This window comes from Cebus imitator, unplaced genomic scaffold (assembly GCF_001604975.1).
Source record: "Cebus imitator isolate Cc_AM_T3 unplaced genomic scaffold, Cebus_imitator-1.0 Scaffold306, whole genome shotgun sequence".
NCBI lineage: Eukaryota > Metazoa > Chordata > Mammalia > Primates > Cebidae > Cebus > Cebus imitator.
Window position 1 is genome coordinate 1,563,512 of NW_016107621.1, and position 20,013 is coordinate 1,583,524.

General features: G+C 52.9%; 1 protein-coding gene across 3 annotated transcripts in view; it reads right to left on the reverse strand.

Moving 5' to 3' along the window:
• Positions 1–20,013, reverse strand: part of SPTBN4 (spectrin beta, non-erythrocytic 4) — a 114,646-nt gene that overhangs the window by 29,657 nt on the left and 64,976 nt on the right. For 2 of the 3 annotated variants that reach the window (XM_037729458.1, XM_017503200.2), the window contains exons 16-20: positions 18,720–19,470; positions 15,413–15,615; positions 9,767–9,857; positions 6,178–6,324; positions 4,623–4,886 (exon numbers count right to left, since the gene is read on the reverse strand). In XM_037729458.1, the coding sequence (XP_037585386.1) occupies positions 4,623–4,886; positions 6,178–6,324; positions 9,767–9,857; positions 15,413–15,615; positions 18,720–19,470 (1,456 nt within the window). Of the gene's footprint in view, positions 1–4,622; positions 4,887–6,177; positions 6,325–8,311; positions 8,432–9,766; positions 9,858–15,412; positions 15,616–18,719; positions 19,471–20,013 lie in introns of those variants that run through there. The other variant, XM_017503201.2, reaches the window with a different exon arrangement.

Here is a 20,013-nt window from a genome sequence, read left to right on the forward strand (position 1 = left end):
AAGAAAAAGGAGGAAGGGAAGGGAAGGAGGGGGAGGGAAGGGGAGTGGAAGGAAGGGGAGGAAAGAAAGGGAAGGGAAGGGAAGTAAAGGGGAGGGAAGGGGAGGGGAGGGGAGGAAAGGAAGGGAAGGGGAGGAAGAAAGGAAGGAGGGGTCCCATGCCTTGTTGCCTTGAGTCACGCAGAGCAAGGACTGGGGCTGTACAGCCTTGAATCTGCACTCCTCTCCCAGGCCATGCTGAGCTTGATACAAAAATATGGAGCAGAGAAGCAGAACGGGGGGAGGTGGTGTTTCCTTGGCCAGAGAAAGAGCTTTGCTTAGGGTGGGAGTGGGCCTGGAAAAAGTGAGGGGTCCCCAGGGACAAAGCCTGACAGTTGCAAAGCCTCCAGTGCTTTTTCTCAGATGGCAGGAGACCAGCCTCCACCCCTCCAAGCAGAAGCCTGTGGTGGAGGCTGACCAGCTGGCCAGGTCTCTGAGGGCTGGGAAGCCGTGACTTGAGACTCTACCATCTGGCTTCTCGGCCAGGAAGCACAGCTTGGCAAGAGGCCCTGAGAGAGGGTTCTGGGTCACGTGGCCAAGACCTGGAAGGTGGGGTCCTAGGGAGCCTGCTGGAGCATGTGGGGTGGAGGACAAGGGAGATGACACAAGGAGGACGTGAGGAACAAGGAGAGCCCAAGGGAAGGAGGCAGAAATGGAGTCAAATATGAAACAGAGAGACCAGGCACAGTGGCTCACACCTGTAATCCCAGCATTTTGGGATGCTGAGGCAGGCGGATCACCTGAGGTCAGGTGTTCAAGACCAGCCTGACCAACATGGTGAAACCGCATCTGTACCAAAAATACAAAATTTAGCCGGGAGTGGTGGCCTGTGCCTGTAATCCCAGCTACTCAGGAGGCTGAGGCAGGAGAATCGCTTGAACCCGGTAGGCTGAGGTTGCAGTGAGCCAAGATTGTGCCATTGCACTCCAGCCTGGATGACAGAGTAAGACTCTGCCCCCTACCTCCCCCCAAAAAAAAGAGACAGAGAGAAGGGAGTGAGAGAGTAGGACAGAGAGAAACACAAGAGAAGAGAAAGACAGAGATAGCGAAGGGAGGACAGAAAGAGGCAGAGAGGCAGTGATGAGAGACAAACTAAGGAACACAGAAAGCCTGGGGAGGAAGGACAGACACAGCCCCGCAGAGAGGCCCAGGGGGACAGATCGCTCACACAGGACACACCACTCCACCCCCAGACCCCAAGCCAGCACCTACCCCCCTGGCCTAAGTGCCCTGAGGGTAGATAGGACAGCCAGACAACATGCTAGGCTGGGTGGCAGCCTACCCCACTCCTGTGTATGTCCCAGGGGACAGCAGGGCCTTGGGAGGTCCCTTCCCCAGTGGCAGGTCCTGTGGGGCAGCTGTGGCCCACACAGTCACTCCCTGCCTTGGGCTCCCTCTGCTGGGAAAAGGACCCAGGAGTGTCGTGCTGGGGCCTGCCCCTGGCACCCATCACTGTAAGACCCCAGGGCCACTCCTTTGTCTCCTCTGAGCTTCAGCCCCTCTCTTGAACAATGCGGACCCCCATCTCATGGTTTGCTGGGCTTGGTTGGGACTGAGCCCTCTATGGGAGGGAAGAGCTAACTCTGTACTATGGCTGAGGCAGGAGGCCCTAATTCCTTCCTCTGAAACCTAAATAGTACAAAAGAGGGTTAGGATGGTCAAGCTCGCCAGTTGCATTGGGGAAAAAATGCAAATGCACACACTGCAGTTAGGTACCACTTCCCAGCCATTGGACTGAGAAAGGTCTAAAACATCTGACAATACCAAGTGTTGGCAAGGACAGGAGGGAGCAGGAGCTCGTGTGTACTGCTGGGGAGAGAGCACCCAGCCGCACAAGGACCTGGGCAGGCGATTTGGCAAAAGCAAGTGAGCCAAAGATGGTTCTTTTAACACTATATGAATATTTTATTTACCACTTCCAAATTACTTTTTTTTTGAGACGGGAGTCTCATTCTGTAGACCAGATTGGGGTGCAGTGACACAATCATGGCTCACTGCAGCTTCAACCAACCTCCTGGGCTCAAGTGATCCTCCCACTTCAGCCTTCTGAGTAGTTGGGACCACAAGCGTGTGGATCTTGCTATGTTGCCCAGGCTGGTCTGGAACTCCTGGGTTTAAGTGATCCTCCTGCCTTGGCCTCCCAAAGTGCTGGGAATACAGGCATAAGCCACTGTGCCCAATCATCCACGTTGCTTTTTTAAAATGTGTTTTAATACAGTGAATGTCAATAGGTCTAATCCATACAGACAAAGCTTTTTGAGGATCTCAATGACTTTTAAGAGTGTAAGTGGAGGGCCAGGCATGGTGGCTCATGTCTGTAATCCCAGCACTTTGGGAGGCCAAGGTGGGCGGATCATGAGGTCAAGAGATGGAGACTATCCTGGCCAACATAATGAAACCCTGTATCTACTAAAAATACAAAAAAATTTAGCTGGGTGTGGTTGCAGGTGTCTATAATCCTAGCTACCAGGGAGGCTGAGGCAGGAGAATCGCTTGAACCCTGGAGGCAGAGGTTGCAGTGAGCCAAGATCACACCACTGCACTCTAGCCTGGGCAACAGAGCAAGACTCCATCTCAAAAAAAAAAAAAATTAGTATAAGGGGGTCCTGGAGACCCAGATGTTTGAGAGCTCCTGGTCTATATAAAGTAATGACCCTCATTGGCTGGGTGTGGTGGCTCACACCTGTAACCCTAGCACTTTGGGAGGCCGAGGTGGGTGGATCACCTGAGGTCAGGAGTTCAAGACCAGCCTGGTCAACATGGCAAAAGCCTGTCTCTACTAAAAATACAAAAATTAGCTGGGCATGGTGGTGTGTGCCTGGAATCCCAGCTATTCAAGAGGCTGAGGCAGGAGAATTGTTTGAACCCAGGAGGTGGAGGTTGCAGTCAGCTGAGATGGCACCATTGCACTCCAGCCTGGGCAACAAGAGTGAAACTCAGTCTCAAAAAATAATAATAAATAAATAAATAAAGTGCTGACCTCATTGGCCTCCATTACATTTGGATCTGTTTGTCTTTTTGTTCTTTTGCCTGTTTCCCCCACCAGAGTGGGATCGACTTGAAGGCAGTAACTTTTCATCCATTTTGCCAACTGCTATATCCCAACACCCAGAAAATGCTTGGCACATAGTGGGTATCCAATAATTATCTGATGCAGAGATGAATGAATAGATACTAATCAGTGTCATTATGCATTTATTTTTTATTTTTTAATTTTTTTTTTAACGTATAGAGAGGGGGTTTCACTATGTTGGCCAGACAGGTGTTGAACTCCTGACCTTGTGATCCGCCTGGCTCAGCCTCCCAAAGTGCTGGAATTACAGGCATGAGCCACTGCGCCCGGCCTGTTGTGCATTTCTTACTAGCCCTTTTTTTTTTTTGGCCACACACCCTGCCAAGCCCTATACAAGTGCATCTACATAGGAAGTATATCAAAAAGGAGTGAAGAGTCGAGGGCGCAAAATTGAAATCCAGGGTTTGCTATTTGCTACTCTGGACAAGTTCACCTCTCACCTCTTGGAACCTCAGTTTCCCGTCAGTCAGTCAGGCATTGTCCTGACATGTAAAAGCAGCCGTCACGTGGGCCAGATATCATGGCTCACGCCTCTAATCCCAGCACTTTGGAAGGCTGAGGCGAGAGGGTTGCTTGAGCCCAAGAGTTTGAGACCAGCCCGGGCAATATAGTGAGACCCTGTCCCATAAAAAGTTTTAAAAGATTATCCAGGTATGGGGGTGTGCACTTGTGGTCCCAGCTACTTGGAAAGTTGAAGTAGGAGAATCACTTGAGCCCAAGAGTTTGAGGCTGCAATGGACTGAGATCAAGCTACTGTACTCTGGCTTGGGCAACAGAGTGAGTCCCTATCTCAAAGGAAAAAACAAACACCACCAGCAACCAATAAAAGAAAACCAAAGGCAGGGGCCATTACTCCTTGGGAGGTGAGAAGCAATGGCCACATTCACCTCTGGTCATTCCACATGAACTGCTGTGTACCAAGCATCGAGCTGCCAAGCTTGGAGCAGATACAAAGCAGATGCTGTGTCTGTTCTCTAAGAGTGCCCTGCTTCATAAAGGAGACACTGATTAGCTCTGTTTCCTTGGGCCAGGTGCCTTACTTTCTGTGCCTCAGTTTCCCCCACTGGTAAAACAGAATAATAACAGTACCAATCTCCAGAAGTTGCTGGAAGGAGTCAGTGAATGCTTGGCCTAGAGACCGGTAGAGGAACGCTGAACGACCGTCACTGTTATTCCATGCAAAGCCATTTCCCTACCCCTGAGCCTTGGTTTCTCCATCCAGGAAATGGGTGTCAAGGTCCTGTGAAACCTTTAGCTTGCGGGTCACTGACCTACTGCTTTGTGGCTCTAGATCCCTCCTTTTTCCTTTGTACTCCATACCTTAGGGGTGGTGGCTGCTTCCAACAGTTATTACTAGCTGAATTGCTTCAGTAATCCCTTTCTGCTCTTCCACAAGTTTGAAATAAATCCCTGTATTAAATCCCCTCCATTTGAAATACCTTGAGTGGGGTTGGACCCTGGCCTGGCCCCCATGTGGCATAGGGAGCCCCCATCTGGGCCAGGCTGGCCATACCTGTAGCTTCTTGAGCTGACTGTTGACGGTGGCCAGGTCCCCTCCAGGGTCCACATCTTGCAGCTGGCTCTCCATGTGGAGGAGCTTCTTGTCCAGCTCAGCGAAGCTCTGCACCAGCTGGTCTGCTTTGCTGGCCTCAAACAGCTGCCGTGCCTTGGCCTGGGTGGTACTCTCCAGCTCTGCCCAGCACTGGCGGATCTCGCCCAGTTTCTTCCGCACGGAGGCCGCCAGTTCGGGCTTCTCCTGCATCAGCTGCTGGCCCTCCTGCCCCAGGCAGGTGGATGGCAGGAGATGGGGAAGAAGGATCAATGGTGGGGAGGGACAGAGAAGTATGGGAGAGCAACAGGACACAGGGAAAGATGTGAAAAGAGAATCGGAGGCAGAGAGTTGTAGACACATAGGGAGAGACAGACATGAGGGGTGGATGCAGAGATAGGCCCAGAAATGGGAAGAACCAGGGAAGAGACAAGAAGAGAGAGAGAAAGACAGACAGGTAGAGGAGAGGAGAGAGAGACAGAGAGGAGAGAGAGACAGAGGGACACAGAGACATGGGAAGGAGACAGAGAGAGACAAATAGCCACAGAGTGATCAACACAGAGACAGGCGCAGAAAATCAGAAATATGGGGGGAAGACCATAAGAAAGACAAGGAGAGAGGGAGAGACAGAGAGGAAAGAAGCAGGGAGCCAGAGGCAGGGAGAGAATGAACGTCCATTAAACTCAAATCGAGAAGACTGCCTTCACCATATGCCACCGTTTACGGAACATTAATGACGACTTAAGGGTTTAAGGCCAACCTGGGTGTCTCTGTGTGAGTCAGAAGAGTGGGCATATCCAGGGCTGTAGGTCTAGGGGTTCAGCCAGAGTAGGGGGAAGTTCTGGGGTTGAGGCTTGGAGCAAATATCTGTCTCAGTCCCTCCAAAGCTGAAGTCAAGTGGCCCAGAGCCACTTAGGTAACATTAAGTATTGAAAAACAAGACCATAGTAATTATAGCTCTTAGGTGTGTGGCCTTGTATGAAGCACTTTTTGTGCACAAGAGCCCAGTATATTTATTATTTCCTCAATTTTATAAAAGAGCAAACTGAGGCTCCAAGAGGTTAACACAATTACCTAAGGCCCCACAGCTGGTAACAGGCACAGACACACTTAGAACCCAGGACTGTAAGGCTGTAAGAATCCAAAGTTTACTATAACCCTGGGCTTCCCAGGGGCTGTCCCAGCCCATCTCCCCAATCTTCCATCTTAATGCTTCAAATGATATGGAAGGAACCTGATACAGGAGGTTACAGGAAGGAGTGAAATATTTAATAAACAGGAGGATACAGGCACCATTCAGAAGAGATGCCAGCCATTTTACAGATGGGCAAACTGAGGCTCAAAGAGGTTATGTGAATCACTCAAACCCACATAGCTAGGAGTAGATCTGGAGCTGATTTGAGTCAGTCCAGAGGTGTGAGACCAGCAGGATGGCAGCAGAGGGTACAGCAGGTGAGACATGGGCTCCCTGAAGGTCTCCTGGACTTGGCACGGGCAGAAAGGCCATTAGCTTCCTCACCCTCTCGATCTTCTCCAGCCACTCCTTATTCTGAGCCAGCTCGGCCATGAATGCCTGGTGCCGGAGCCATCTCTTATGCAGCTTGTGGCTGTCCTCCCTCGTGCCATCCCGCGCCATCAGCATCTTCTCATGGATCCAGCCATCCAGCTGTGCAGGACAGGGAAGGAGGGCTCAGCCCATTTCTCCAACCTGCCACAGCCCCCCATCCCCTCCAGGAAGTCCCAGGTTCAGGACCTGGGCTGCTAGGGTGTATGGGTGGAGGGAAGAGGGGAAGATGGGAAAACCTTTGCAAGTGAGGCCCTTATATTGGGGACAGGTGCAGCTCAGGCTCTTTCCTGGGTAGAGGATGGATGGAAGGGTACCTAGAATGCCCAATCCTTTGCCCCCCTGCCCCTGTCCTGAAGGAAGTCCTCCTCAACTCCTCACAAGCCCCCAAGGCAGGGCCAGTCAGCCCCTTCGACTTGGGGACAAATCACCCCCCCAAAACAAGCTCTCCAACCTAATTTAGCTAACTCCCAATTCATCTCCAGCACCACCCCTCCCACAACCACACTTAGAGCCTTCATTCAATCTTAGTCACCCCCCAATAAGGACCAATTCAAGAGCCTTAATCCATTCCCAAGAGTATCAAATGAAACCCCCTATCTAGCCCCAGTTCCTCCAGTATGGCCAGATCAACCCCCCAAACGACCTCCCAATTAAAGCCAACTCTAGCTCTCTCTAAACCAGCCCTCCAATCTGGAGTAGACCCAACCTCCACAATCACAATCCAGCACCCCCAATGAGCCCACAGGGCTCCCCAAACCTGGCCCTGGCACTCTAAGACCACAGATCACCAAACCATGACCAGTTCTAGCCCTCAGCCAAAGCCAACCCCAGCCAAAAGTGAAAAACAAAGCTGGCTCTCCAAACCAGTCCACCCCAAAATCTAGCCCCAGACTCCCTATCGTGGATCAGATCGAACCTCCCAAGCCAGCCAGCACCCCCACCCCTAGTTCTAGTCCGCCCACCCATCAACAAAACCAGTCATCAAACACGCAAGCACCAAGAGTAGGCCCCCCAACCGCCCTGGGCAGGATCAATCACAGACTGCTTTCTGAGCCTCCCCCACCCTCCTCCAGTAAAAAACCAGACTTATCCTCCAAGCCAGAACTTCCCCACTCATGACCAAACCTGGCACCTCAAACAGTTTGCTCCTCCCCTTTCTCCTCCCCACTCCAGTCACAAGATCCTCCCTCCTCCTGCCTGCAAAAAAAAAAAAAAAACCACCAGACTCCCAGCTCTGAGGTCCCAGGAGGCAAATGCCAAGGACAAATCCCCAGATCCCCAGCCGGCCAAACCCCAGCCCACGTTCTCTGAGCATGTGCTCCCCAAGGGTCCTGGACAGCGTCACACTCCATACACACACTAGAACCAAGTCCAGTGCTGAACCCCCCAACTCAATTCACAGGTTCCTGACGCGCAGGGAAGAGTCCAACGGCAGCCACAGCCCGCAGTGAAAGCAGAGCCCCTAAAGAGATAGTACCCTATCCTCAAAGTAAAGCCCCCTCAAAAGTGATTCCCTCATCATGGAGGGCAAAACCAAACTAACACCCCAGGAAAAGCCCCCGAAAGTCAAAGTCCCCCAGACCCAGAGAAAATCCAACATCCCTCATAACTCAAGACAGAGCCCCCCAAAAGTGATTCACCTCCACCATCCAAGGCTGATACAGATCCCTCAAAACAAGAAAGAAACCCCCCAAAAGGTTGAGAAACCCCCGGCCCCAGGGCAAATCTTAGATTCCCCCATTACCCGGAGAATAGGCCCCCACCCCGAGAGGCTGAGATGCCCTGAACCCTCACCTCAGGGCAAATCCAGATTACCCTAGAAGTGGTCTTAGAAGCGCCCCCCCCACCGCTTCGCTCCCCTCCCCTGGGGGCCGGTTCCTCAATCCCGCCCGCGCCAGCACCGCGGACAGCTCCCGGCGTCCTTGCCCCTCCCCCAGGGCGGGGGTCCTGGCGCCTGCCCGGCCCGCCCCCGCGCCGCCCCGCCCCTCCCTCCCGCGGCCCCGGCGGGCGGGCACGCGCCCGAGCCCCCTCCCCCGCCTTCTCCGCGGGGTGCGCGCCAGCCCCCTCCCCTGGGCGCCCCCGAGACCTCAAGCGTCAGTGGCGTTGGCGGGGCGTCCCTGCGGCGGGCGGGCGAGCGTTTGCCCCTCCACTGCGACGGCAGCGGCAGCGGCAGCAACGACTGAGGCTCCGGCGGCCGCGCGCCCCCTCCCTCGCCCCCGCGCCGCGGCCGCGCGCCCGCCCGCGCGCGCCCCCTGCCTGCCTCCCTGCCCGCCTCTTTGCGGGGCCCCAGGTGGGGATGCAGAGGAACCACCACTCGCCCCGAGGCCTCGGGTGGGGGGATTCTGCGCCATCTCAGATGATTGCTACCTGGTCCAGAACAATCTCACGAGGGATGAGGGGTGCTCCGGGACCAAATCTAATGCCGGGAGGAGGCGCCTGGGCCTTGGACTGCCACACTATGGGAGAGTGGAGATTATGGGGAGGGGGCTGGAGGAGGACCTCCTGAACCATCTCTAGTGGGAAGAGGCCCGGGCTCCTGGCCACCACATGTGGACAGGGGACATGGGAGGGCGACCTGGAACATCCCTTACAATCTCCAGTGGGGGCGAGGGGGAACAGGGGGTTCCTCCAATGGCTCAAGTCCCAGCCTATACCAGTTATGGGGGGAGCGGGGTATGGAGGCCCTTGTTTATTTCATATGCAGAGAGAACAATCTCCCAAGGGCGTTCAACATGGGTGGAGGGTTGAATCATCTTTAATTGAGGCAGAGGGGTTTAGCTGTTAGTCCTGGTTCTTGAACCATCTTTGGTTGAAAGAAACTTTGTATGGGGTAATGACGGAGGAGGGGATGATCCTGGGTCACACAGATGGATGGGCTCGAGGCCAGAACTGTCTCTGTTTAGGGTTTAGGAAAATGTTTACTGGGCCATCTCTAATGTGTCCAGAGTCGAATCGTTTCTATGGAATGCAGGGGAAGGAGGGGAAGCCAGCGAGTCTTTGAACTGTCACTAATAAGGAAGGGGGCCTGGACCATCTCTGATGAGGGGAGCTCTTCCCTAATGTGTGCAGCTCATCCCTAAGGGAAGGGGCTTGATTCCCAGACACCTTTAAAGAGGCAAGGGCTTGGTTCAGAGCCATCGCTGGCTGAAGTAGCGCACAGGGCCGTTGGCCCACCCATGATCCCCGACCCCTATCCCCACCGCCCGCTCCGTCCCTCTCCGGGGGTAGAGGGATTCTCACAAATCTCGGGAGAGAAAGGTGAGATCAGCGCGCGTCCCCGCGGGACCCGTAGGCACGGATACGCGCGGTTGCCAGGGGTGCCCGGGGCCCCTCCCTCCTTCCCGGTAGTCGGTGTGGGCAGGCAGAGAGTTGCGGAGCATGCGCACTGAGACCCGGCTCCACGCGCCTCCTAGCGGCGCAGAGCGAGCATCGCTCCACGACCCACTTAGACGGGGCGTCCCCACCCCCCACCTCCGCCGAGGAGCACTTCCCTCCCGACTAAAGGGGAGGTCTCCGTCCCCAGAACAGCCGGAGTTCCTACCTCATGGCAGTCTCGGAGGAAGTGCTGCAGCTCAAGTTGGTCATGTAGCTTCTGCATCCATTGCTGGGCCCGTAACTGGTTTTCTTGGTTCCTGGGGATGGGGAGATAGGGGCTGGGGATAGGCCCCGGGGGCAGGGGGACGGCGCTGGCAGTTGGCTTGTGAGGGCATGGGGCTGGGTAGGGGAAGAAGGGCGTGGAGAATATGTAAGACAGGAGGAGAGACCAAGATGGGGATGAGGGGAGAGGCAGTCTAGGACAGACAAAAAAAAAAACAGTGGGGCAAAGCCAGGGACAGGGCTGGAGAAGGGCAGAGAGATACAGACAGAGGAAGAGAGATGGAGGGAGAAGGAGAGATAGGCACCTAGAAAGAAAAAGATACTGATAGAGAGAAAAAGAGGCAACTCCAGAGAGAAAGATAACAGAGAACTAAAGACAGAGATAACCAGAGACAAAAAACAAAAACAAAACGAGAAAGTGAGAGGAGACACCAGAAAGAGAGATAATAAGAAGAGATGAGCAAAGAGATGGAGCAGGGTAGAGCCGGAAAGATACTCAGGAAGCAGCAGACAAGGAGCCCCACAGAGGACCTGCGGTGAAGGGGGGCGCAGAGAAGCTGAAGCAGGCACTCCTGTAGGGAGAGCCAGGCCCTTGGCCTGACTGAACTGATCAGGCTGGACCCAGGCCTCACACCCTGGAGCCGGTTGGGACCATGGCCCCAGGCAGTGTGGCCTCCTGCCCACAGTGCAGGGCAAAGTGCCCAAGAGGCCTGGTGGATGGGGCTGGGGATCCACATGGGCACCCATGCATGCCTGTCCTGTCACTGTCATCCCCAGGGAGAGTGAGAGAATGTGAGACTATCCTCCCAGGGTCCCCCTCAGAGTCCTTAGAGTCCTTTCTCTTTTTTTTCTTTTCTTTTTTTTTGAGACAGAGTCTCCCTCTGTCACCCAGGTTGGAGTGCAGTGGCCCGATCTCAGCTCACTGCAACCTTCACCTCCCAGTTTCAAGCAATTCTCCTGCCTCAGCCTCCTGAGTAACTGAGATTACAGGCACCTGCCACCATGCCCAGCTGATTTTTGTATTTTTAGTAGAGATGGGGTTTCGCCATGTTGGCCAGGCTGGTCTCTAACTCCTGACCTCAAGTGATGCGCCTGCCTCGGCCTCCCAAAGTGCTGGGATGGGAGTGAGCCACTGTGCTCGGCCAATCTCAGAAGACTTTCTGACCTTCCAGACCCCACACCCCCACCTTTCCAAACTCTTATCCTCCTCACACTCTTTCCCTTCACTCTGTGATAACTTTACTGGCCTTCTCCCTCTCCCTTGAGCAAGCCTCAGGCCCTTGGCACTGGCTGTCCCCTCTTCTGGGAATGCTCCTTCCCCCAATGTCTACTTAACGACCATCTTCTTCACAAGGTCCCCTGACCACTCCCCAACACTTCGGCTATTTTTTTTTTTTGAGATGGAGTCTCGCTCTATCTCCAGGCTGGAGTGCAGTGGCGCGATCTCAGCTCACTGCAACCTCTACCTCCCGGGTTCAAGCGATTCTCCTGCCTCAGCCTCCCGAGTAGCTGGGACTACAGGCACACATCACCACGCCCAGCTAATTTTTGTATTTTTAGTAGAGACAGTGTTTCACCATGCTGCCCAGGCTGGTCTTGAACTCCTGACCTCATGATCCACCCACCTCGGCCTCCCAAAGTGCTGGGATTACAGGCATGAGCCACCGCGCCCAGCCTTTCTTTAATTTTCTCTTTAGCACTTAACACAATCTAACACATGCTGTATGTTACTTATTTATCTTGTCCGTCTCCCATGCTAGGATATATTATTTCCACAAGGGCAGGGATTTCCGTCTGTTTTGTTCATTGATGTGTCCCCAGTGCCTAGGAAAAGGGCTTGGCACACAGTACATGCTCAATTGTTAAATGAATGAATGCAAGAGATGCAGTGGCAGAGAGAAAAAGAGATGGGAGAAACAAAAGTACAGTGTCTGTGAAAGACAGAGGCAGAAAAGACAGACAGGGTTAGAGAGGTGCAGATGGAGGGAGAGAAAAACAGAGCGAGCGGGAAACAGAGATACAGAAATAGATGGATAGACGGAGGCAAAGAGACAGAGTGTGTAGGAGACAGTTCCAGAGACAGAACCAGAGAGAAAGAACAGGAAGGGCCTGAGACAAGCAAGCGAAGCACTGACTGCCTCCTGCTCAACTTAGCTCAGGAGCCAGGAAAACTGAAACGCTTCTGAAATTGAGCTGAAATCAATCCCTCCAGGTTTTACGCAGCCAAACTGTCAAGCTTGGGTCCTAGAGATGAGGAAGACCCTGAGTCTCCGTGAGGGTGAGAGAACAACAGAGACAACAGAGTAAGCTGGGCACAGCGGCTCATGCCTGTGATCTGAGCACGTCGGGAGGCCAAAGCAGGAGGATTGCTTGAGCCCAGGAGTTTGAGACCACCCTGGGCAATATAGTGAGACCCCATCTCTGCACACAAAAAAAGAATTAAAAATTAGCCCAGCAAGATGGCACATGCTTGTAGTCCCAGCTACTCAGGAGGCTGAGGCAGGAGGTTTGTTTGAGCCCAGGAAGTCAAGGCTGCAGTGAGCAGTGATCACACCACTGCACTACAGCCTGGGCAACAGAGCAAGACCCTGTCTCCCCCCGCACCCGCCCCCTAAAAAAAAAGGAAAGAAAAACAACAGGGCTCAAATCCAGGCTGTGCCACTTCCTGGCTGTGGCTCTGGGCAAGTCAGTTTTCCTTTCTGAGCCTTAAATGCAAAATGCAGATAAGAACAGCACCTCGCAGCCGGGCATGGTAGCTTACGCCTGTAATCCCAGCACTTTGGGGGGCCGAGGTGGGTGGATCACTTGACGTCAGGAGTCTGAGACCAGCCTGACCAACATGGCAAAACCCCGTCTCTACCAAAAATACAAAAATTAGCTGGACATCGTGGTACATGTCTATAGTCCTAGTTACTCAGGAGGCTGAGGCAGGAGAACCGCTTGAACCCAGGAGGAAGAGGTAGCAGTGAGGCGAGAGCACACCACTACAATCCGGCCTAGGCGGCAGAGTAATACGCTGTCTCCAAAAAAAAAAAAAGAACAGCACCTCTCACACACAGGTTCCAGGTGAGGGGCCAGGCAAGCCGAAGCTCTAAATGACTTGCCCTGAATCTCACATGTTGAGGGGGGAAGCCAGGTCTAGGGCCTCCAGGGCCCCAGCCCCCAGCTCTGTATGACTCTGCCCCGTTGCGGATGTGGAAACCCCTCCCACTCCTCCCACAGGGTGGGAAATGTGTCCCTAGGCAAATAAATGGTGGGGAAATGCAGAGATTAGTCCGTCTCAGTCCCTCTGTGTCCACTCCTCGCCCACCACAAGCCTGGGGCAAATGCCGCCTCTCCCATCGCCCCTGCATGTCTCCCATCGAGGCCCTGACCTTTCTGCCTGGGGTTCCTCCATCCCAGCCCCAAGCATTCTGGGCCCTCCTTGTCAGATAACGTTTGAGCTCTGTAAGGCAGGAATCCTCTTCTGTCCTGGTTGTCTCTGTGGCCACACCTGACTCTGCACAGAGCACAAGCTCAGTACATGTTTAATTGACTAGAGAATGAGTGAATGAACAGTAGAGTGAAAGCAGCAATTAATGAATGACGGAAAAGAAATGAATGAGTCAATCATGGAATGAACAGTCCCCCGGGCTCCTCCTCCTCCTCGTTTTGCTGAGCCTGGTGTGCAGCAGGTGCTCAAGAAATGTGGAACAGGCCGGGCTCAGTGGCTCACACCTGTAGTCCAGCTACTCAGGAGGCTGAGGCAGGAGGATTGGTTGAGCCCAGGAGTTCCAGGTTGCAATGAGCTATGATTGCACCACTACACTCCAGCCTGGGCAACAGAGTAAGACCCCTGTCTAAAAAAAAAAAAATATATATATATATATATATATATATATATATATATATATATATATATATGTATGTATCTATATAGTGGGGCTAAGGAAGGAATGATCCAGGCCTGGATGAAGGGGGGAGCACTAAATGATGAGTTTGTATCCTTAAGAACCGAATTCCCATAAAAGTTTTCTTTAGAAATTTGCAGCCTTGCCCTAGATAAATCTAGGGAAAGGATACTTGAGCCCTAAACAGAAAAGGGGTAGAGGTCTTGGGGCTGGGGGGTGGCACAGTGAAGTGTCTAGGGATGCTTTCCATCAGAAGATGGGAAGACAAAGGTGGCGGGGGGGTACTGGGTCCTCTTGCAGCCTGGATCATGCCAGAGAGAGCCAGAGAGCCTGAGAGGAGAAATTTAGGGTCACCAGGAGGAGCAGAAATGCTCTAGTGACAGACAGAACCAGGTCTGGAAGACAAGAAAGGACTTCCCATGATGGCTGGAGGTGGTGGTGCTGTTTTGTTCAGGGCCTACCTACAATAGTGCCTGGCACACAGTAGATGCTCAATAAATGTCTTTGCTTGATTGGTGCCAGGAAAGACAAGAGGGTGGTGACAAGAGGCAGATGGTGACAGAAGCAGAGAACAATGAGGTTCAAGAGATGAGAGAGACACAGAGACAGGCGGACACTCACTGTGCATGCTTCCTAGAGTGGCTGGGGCCAGGCAGAGGTGCTTATGCAAATATTTGACAACCAGCCTGGCAGGGAACACTGTCCCATCGGGCACGCGGGAGCACACCTGTGCCTGGCCTCTAGCTGCTGGATCTGGGGAGCTCTGGGAGTTCCCAAGGAGGGTGCAGACAGTAGGATGGATAATGGGGCATCCGGGGAAATAAGTTAACATTTTTTTTTAAGGGGGGACATGGTCTTGCTCTGTCATCCAGGCTGGAGTGCAGCAGTGTGATCACAGTTCGCTGCTGCCTCAGTCTCCCAGGCTCAAGCAATGCTTTCACCTCGGCCTCAGGAGGAGCTGGGACTAGGGACACTCATCACCACACCCAGCTAATTTTTTTTTTTTTTTTTTAGAGAAGGGGTCTCACTGTGTTGCCCAGGCTGGTCTGAAATTTGTGGGCTTAAGCAATCCTCCTGCCTCAGCCTACTGAAGTGCTGGGATTACAAGTATAAGCCACTGCACCCAGCCTAAGATTTTGACAAGAGGCCCAACCATCCCACACTGAGAGCAGGCTTGAAACAGAAGCCTTTCACCGTATATCCTTCTGTATCTTTCGGGCTGACAGCTGCAGGTCACCTCTTCACAATATATCCACTTAAGGCTGGGCGCGGTGGCTCGTGCCTGTAACCAGCACTGTGGGAGGCTGAGGTGGATGGATCACCTGAGGTCAGCAGTTCAAGACCAGCTTGGCTGACATGGTTAATACAGCAATTAGCCAGGTGTGGTGCTATGCACCTATAGTCCTACCTACTGGGGAGGCTGAGGCAGAAGAATCTCTTGAACCTGGGAGGTGGAGGTTGCAGTGAGTCAAGATCATGTCACTGCACTCCAGCCTGGGTGACAGAGTGAGACTCCGTCTAAAAAAAAAAAAAAAAAATCCACTTAAATCAAACCTAAGACAACATGGAATTAAATAGAAATCAGAAAAGGGCACAGAGAAACAAATCATGATGAAAGGAATTGGACCCTCCCACACCCCGCCCCGTGCTGTGCCCCATCTTCGGCCCCTCCCTGGGGTGGACGGTTCTGGGGTACCTACTTCTCCAGCAGCCGGGTCACAGCCTCCTGGGCCTGCGCCCCGTAGATGTTGCCCTGCCTCAGCAGGCCCTCCGCAGCCTGCACGGCCACCTGCATCTTTTGCTGGCTCAGCTCCATGGTGGTGAGAAAATCCCGGTGCTGCTTCAACGCCTCCTCCACTGATTCCACTGTGCCCGGGAGCTCCGCACCAGACAGCGCCATCTCCTGGGAAGGAAGGGGCATGGTGCAAAGGTCAGCCTCATTCCATTCCGGGACTGGGAGAGGCTGCCGGCCTGGCTTGCCACCACTCCCCCAAAACCTTGCTAGCATAGAACATTCCAGGTGTGGCCCCACCTCAGGGCATTGCTGGTCCCTCTGCCTGGCAGTCTGTTCCTTCCCATACCCCCATGGCTGGCTCCTTCACTTTCTTCAGTTCTCTGACCACCCTGCCAAAAATATCAACTCCCAACCCAGTCCTATCCCACTACCCTCCTGTATTATTTCTTTTTTGGGGGTGGCGGGAGGGGTGGGGCAGACAGAGTCTCTCTCTGTTTCCCAGGCTGAAGTGCCGTGGCACAATCTCGGCTCACTGCAACCTCCACCTCCTGGGTTCAAGAGATTCTGCTGCCGCAGCCTCCCAAGGAGCTGGGATTTCTGGTGCACACCACCATGCCTGGCTAATTTTTGGTATTTTTGGTAGAGACGGGGTTTTACCATGTTAGCCAGGCTGGTCTTGAACTCCTGACCTCAGATGATCCACCCACCTTGGACTCCCAGAGTGCTGGGATTATGGACACGAGCCACCACGCCTGGCCAACCCTCCTGTAATATTTCTTATAGTGTATACCTGGCAATATTAGAGATACATTGACTTGTTTACTCTCTCCTCCACATACTAGAATGTCAACCACATGAGGGCAGGATTTTCTATTTTGTTGTCTGAGGTGTGCTCAGCCTCAAAATAGTGCCTGGCACAGAAGAGACACTCAGTAAACATTTGGTTAATATGAAGACTGAAGGCTGGGCATGGTGGCTCATGCCTATAATCCCAGCACTTTTGGAGGCTGAGGCAGGAAGATCATTTGAACCCAGGAGTTCAAGACCAGCTTGGGCAACATGGTGAAACCCTGTCTTTAATAAAAATACAAAAAAAATTAACCAGGCTTGGTGGCACATGTCTGTAGTCCCAGCTACTTGGAGGGCTGAGGTGGAAGGATTGCTTGAGCCCCATAGGTCACGGCTGCAGTGACTGTGATCGTGCCACCACACTCAGGCCCGGGTGACAGAGTGAGGTCCTGTCTCAAAAAAAGAAGACAACTAAACTGGGTACTGTGTGAACTCAAGGAAGTTCTTTCCTCTCTGGGGTTACTTTTCTAACTGGTAAAATGGGTAGGTCAGGGCCAGGCAGAGTGGCTCACACCTGTAATCCCAGCGCTTTGGGAGGCCAAAGCAGGAGGACTGTTGAGCCCAGGAGTTGGAGACCAGCCTGGGAAACATAGCAAGATCCCATCTCTTTTATTTATTTATTTGAGACAGAGTTTTGCTCTTGTTGCTCAGGCTGGAGTGCAATAGTGCCATCTTGGCTCACTCCACCTCCTGCATTCAAGTGATTCTCTTGCTTCAGCCTCCTAAGTAGCTGGGAATACAGGCACGCACCACTACACCCGGCTAATTTGTATTTTTAGTAGAGGCAGGGCTTCTTCATGTTGGTCAGGCTGGTCTTGAACTCCTGACCTCAGGTGATCTGCCTGCCTTGGCTTCCCAAAGTGCTGGGATTACAGGCGTTAGCCACCGTGCCTGGCCCATTATTTTTATTATATATTTTTTAAAGACCCAAGTCTCATTCTGTCACCAGGCTGGAGTTCAGTGGTGCAATCTTGGCTCACTGCAACTTCCACCTCTCCGGTTCAAGGGATTCTCCTGCCTCAGCCTCCAAAGTAGCTGAGACTACAGGCGCCCACCATCACAACCACACCTGGCTAATATTTTGTATTTTAGTAGAGATGGGGTTTTGCCATGTTGGTCAGGATGGTCTTGATCTCCTGATCTTATAATCTGCCTGCCTAGGCCTCCCGAAGTGCTGGGATTACAGGCATGAGCTGCGCCCGGCTGTGTCTCTATTTTTTAAATAGGTGGGTCAGAAGGGTCTCTCAAGGCCACTTCAGCTCCATATTTAGTAATCTTATGATTCAGGGGCTCTCTGTCCTTTCTCCCCAACTCCCTAGATCAGGATTTCCCAAGCCGTAAGCCACAGAGGGGTACTAGTCCATGGCCTGTTAAAAACTGGGCCGCAGGCTGGGCGCGGTGGCTCACACCTGTGTCCCAGCACTTTGGAAGGCTGAGATGGGCAGATCATAAGGTCAAGAGATCAAGACCATCCTGGCCAACATGTGAAACCCCATCTCTACTAAAAATACAAAGATTAGCTGGGCATGGTGTAGTCCCAACTATTTAGGAGGCTAAAGCAGGAAAACTGATTGCACCCAGGAGGCAGAGGTTGCAGTGAGCCAATATCACATCACTGCATTCCAGCCTGGTGACAGAGCAAGACTCTGAAAAAAAAAAAAAAAAAAAAAAAGATTTGGGACCACTTTAGATAATCCTCAAACTGGATCAGCAGCCTCTAGATAACCAGCCTAGGCAAGCACCCTTTTAAAGACACTGGAAACTACTCTTGGACAATCTGAAAACTGGGCATTCTTGCCAAATCTCTCAAACTTGGTTCCCATCCCAGAATAATCTCCAAAATGGATCAGCTGTCCCGATAACCACTGCACTTGGTTCCTCTCCCCACAAAGTTACTCTCTCCAGAGAATCCATAGTTGTCATCCCCCAAAATGAAGAAAATGTGCTAATTTAGGCATCCCACCATGTAATCCACAATCACTGACTGATGCCAGTAACCCCTCAGCCTCCATAAAACTAATCCTTTGTTATCCATACCGAGATCTTCTTTGAACCCCATTTAACTATCACCAATCAGCCTCATAGTCTTATTTCCTTTCAGATAATCCACGAACCCAGGAAGCCACTCCAGTAAATATCCACGCACATTACTTACTGCGGATAATCCACAAACTGTCACCTCGGATAAGACACCAACCGATCCCACTCATCCTAACCCTCAAATTCTGTTACATACACACTTCCACACACACTTGGATGATTCACAGACTCAGATATCCATTTTGAATACTCTCTCAACTCCCACCCACCTCAACACCCAGTGGTTCCAGCAAACACGCTCCTCCCCCCCTCCATGTCCCTGTCCCTGTAATCCTCCACGGCCCCGTACCCTCCCTCTCCGAGCTGCAAACCCGAGCGGGCACCTGGTTACGCAGCACCGCGAGCGCCTGGCGTAGATCCCGCAGAAACAGCTGGTAGATGTGCGCCTGGACCAGTGCCTCCCTGCGCGCCTCCCACAAGCCAAGCAGTTTATGCCAGCCAAGTTCAAGGTGCGGCAGCCACTCGTCTAGTGCCAGGCCCGGGCCCAACTCTGCGCCGTCGGAGGCCAGCAGCGCCTCGCTGGCCGCCACGATGCGAGCATAGTCTTCCTCGCGCTGGTCCACCTCTTCCTTGAGCGCAGCGTGGCGTGCCAGCAGCGCATCCGCCTCTTCTAGGCTGTTGGGCAGGGGCCCCTCACTGCCGCCCGCCGCTTCCTGGGCGCGCACCAGCCAGTCCAGGAAAGCGTCGAGGTCATGCAGAAAGCGCTGCAGGCGCCCTGCTGCCGCCACCGCCTCGCCGCAGGCCTGAGCCGCGCTGGCTAGCGCGCCCCACTCGGAGCCCAGCTCCTCTGCGCCCTGGTGCAGCCGCGCCGCCTGTGTCGGGAAGCGCGCAGCCAGCAGTGCTGCCTCCTCCAGAAGGGCCGCCTGGCGCGGCTCCAGCGCCTGCAGAGCGGCCTCTAGGCCGCTAAGACGCCACTGCAGGGCGCCGCAGGCGCGGGGCGCGCTCTCCACAGCTCGCCGCTTCTCACGCACCTGGGCTCGCACCTCGGCCACTTCCAGCACATGGTTCTCCACCAGCAGGACCGCGCTCATTTCCTCTTTGCGCTGTTCCACTAGCTCCACGATGCGGTTCCACCTGCCCACGGGAAAGAGACTGACTTGAAGAGGACAGAGACTCCTTTTGGGCGCGGAGGTCCCGCCCACCCAGGGTAGAATCCAGGCCCTGGCCACCCAGCGACTGTGACCTCGGAAAGTCGCCCCAGTTTCTGCTGGTGTATGATGGAACCCTATCCAGCACTTTTGCTTAGAACAGCAGTTCTCAACATGTAATCTGATCGAGGACAAAACTATCTTTATAAAAATGTGTTAAGATGTTATTTGCTTTTTCACTCTCATTCTTTCCCTAATGTTCAGTGGAGTTTTCCAGAGGCGGCAGGAGAGACTGAATGCAGAAGCTGACTCTGGCTTAAGAGAAGCCCAGCTGTGTTCTCTTAAAGCAGACATTAAAGAGATTTGCAAAGCGACGAAACAATGCCACTTTTAGTACTATATTTTTTGCTTTGAAAAGTTTTTTTGTGTTTTTTTGTTTTTTCTTTTTTTTTTTTTTTTTTTTTTTTTTTTTTTTTTTTTTTTTTTTTTTTTTTTTTTTTTTTTTTTTTTTTTTTTTTTTTTTTTTTTT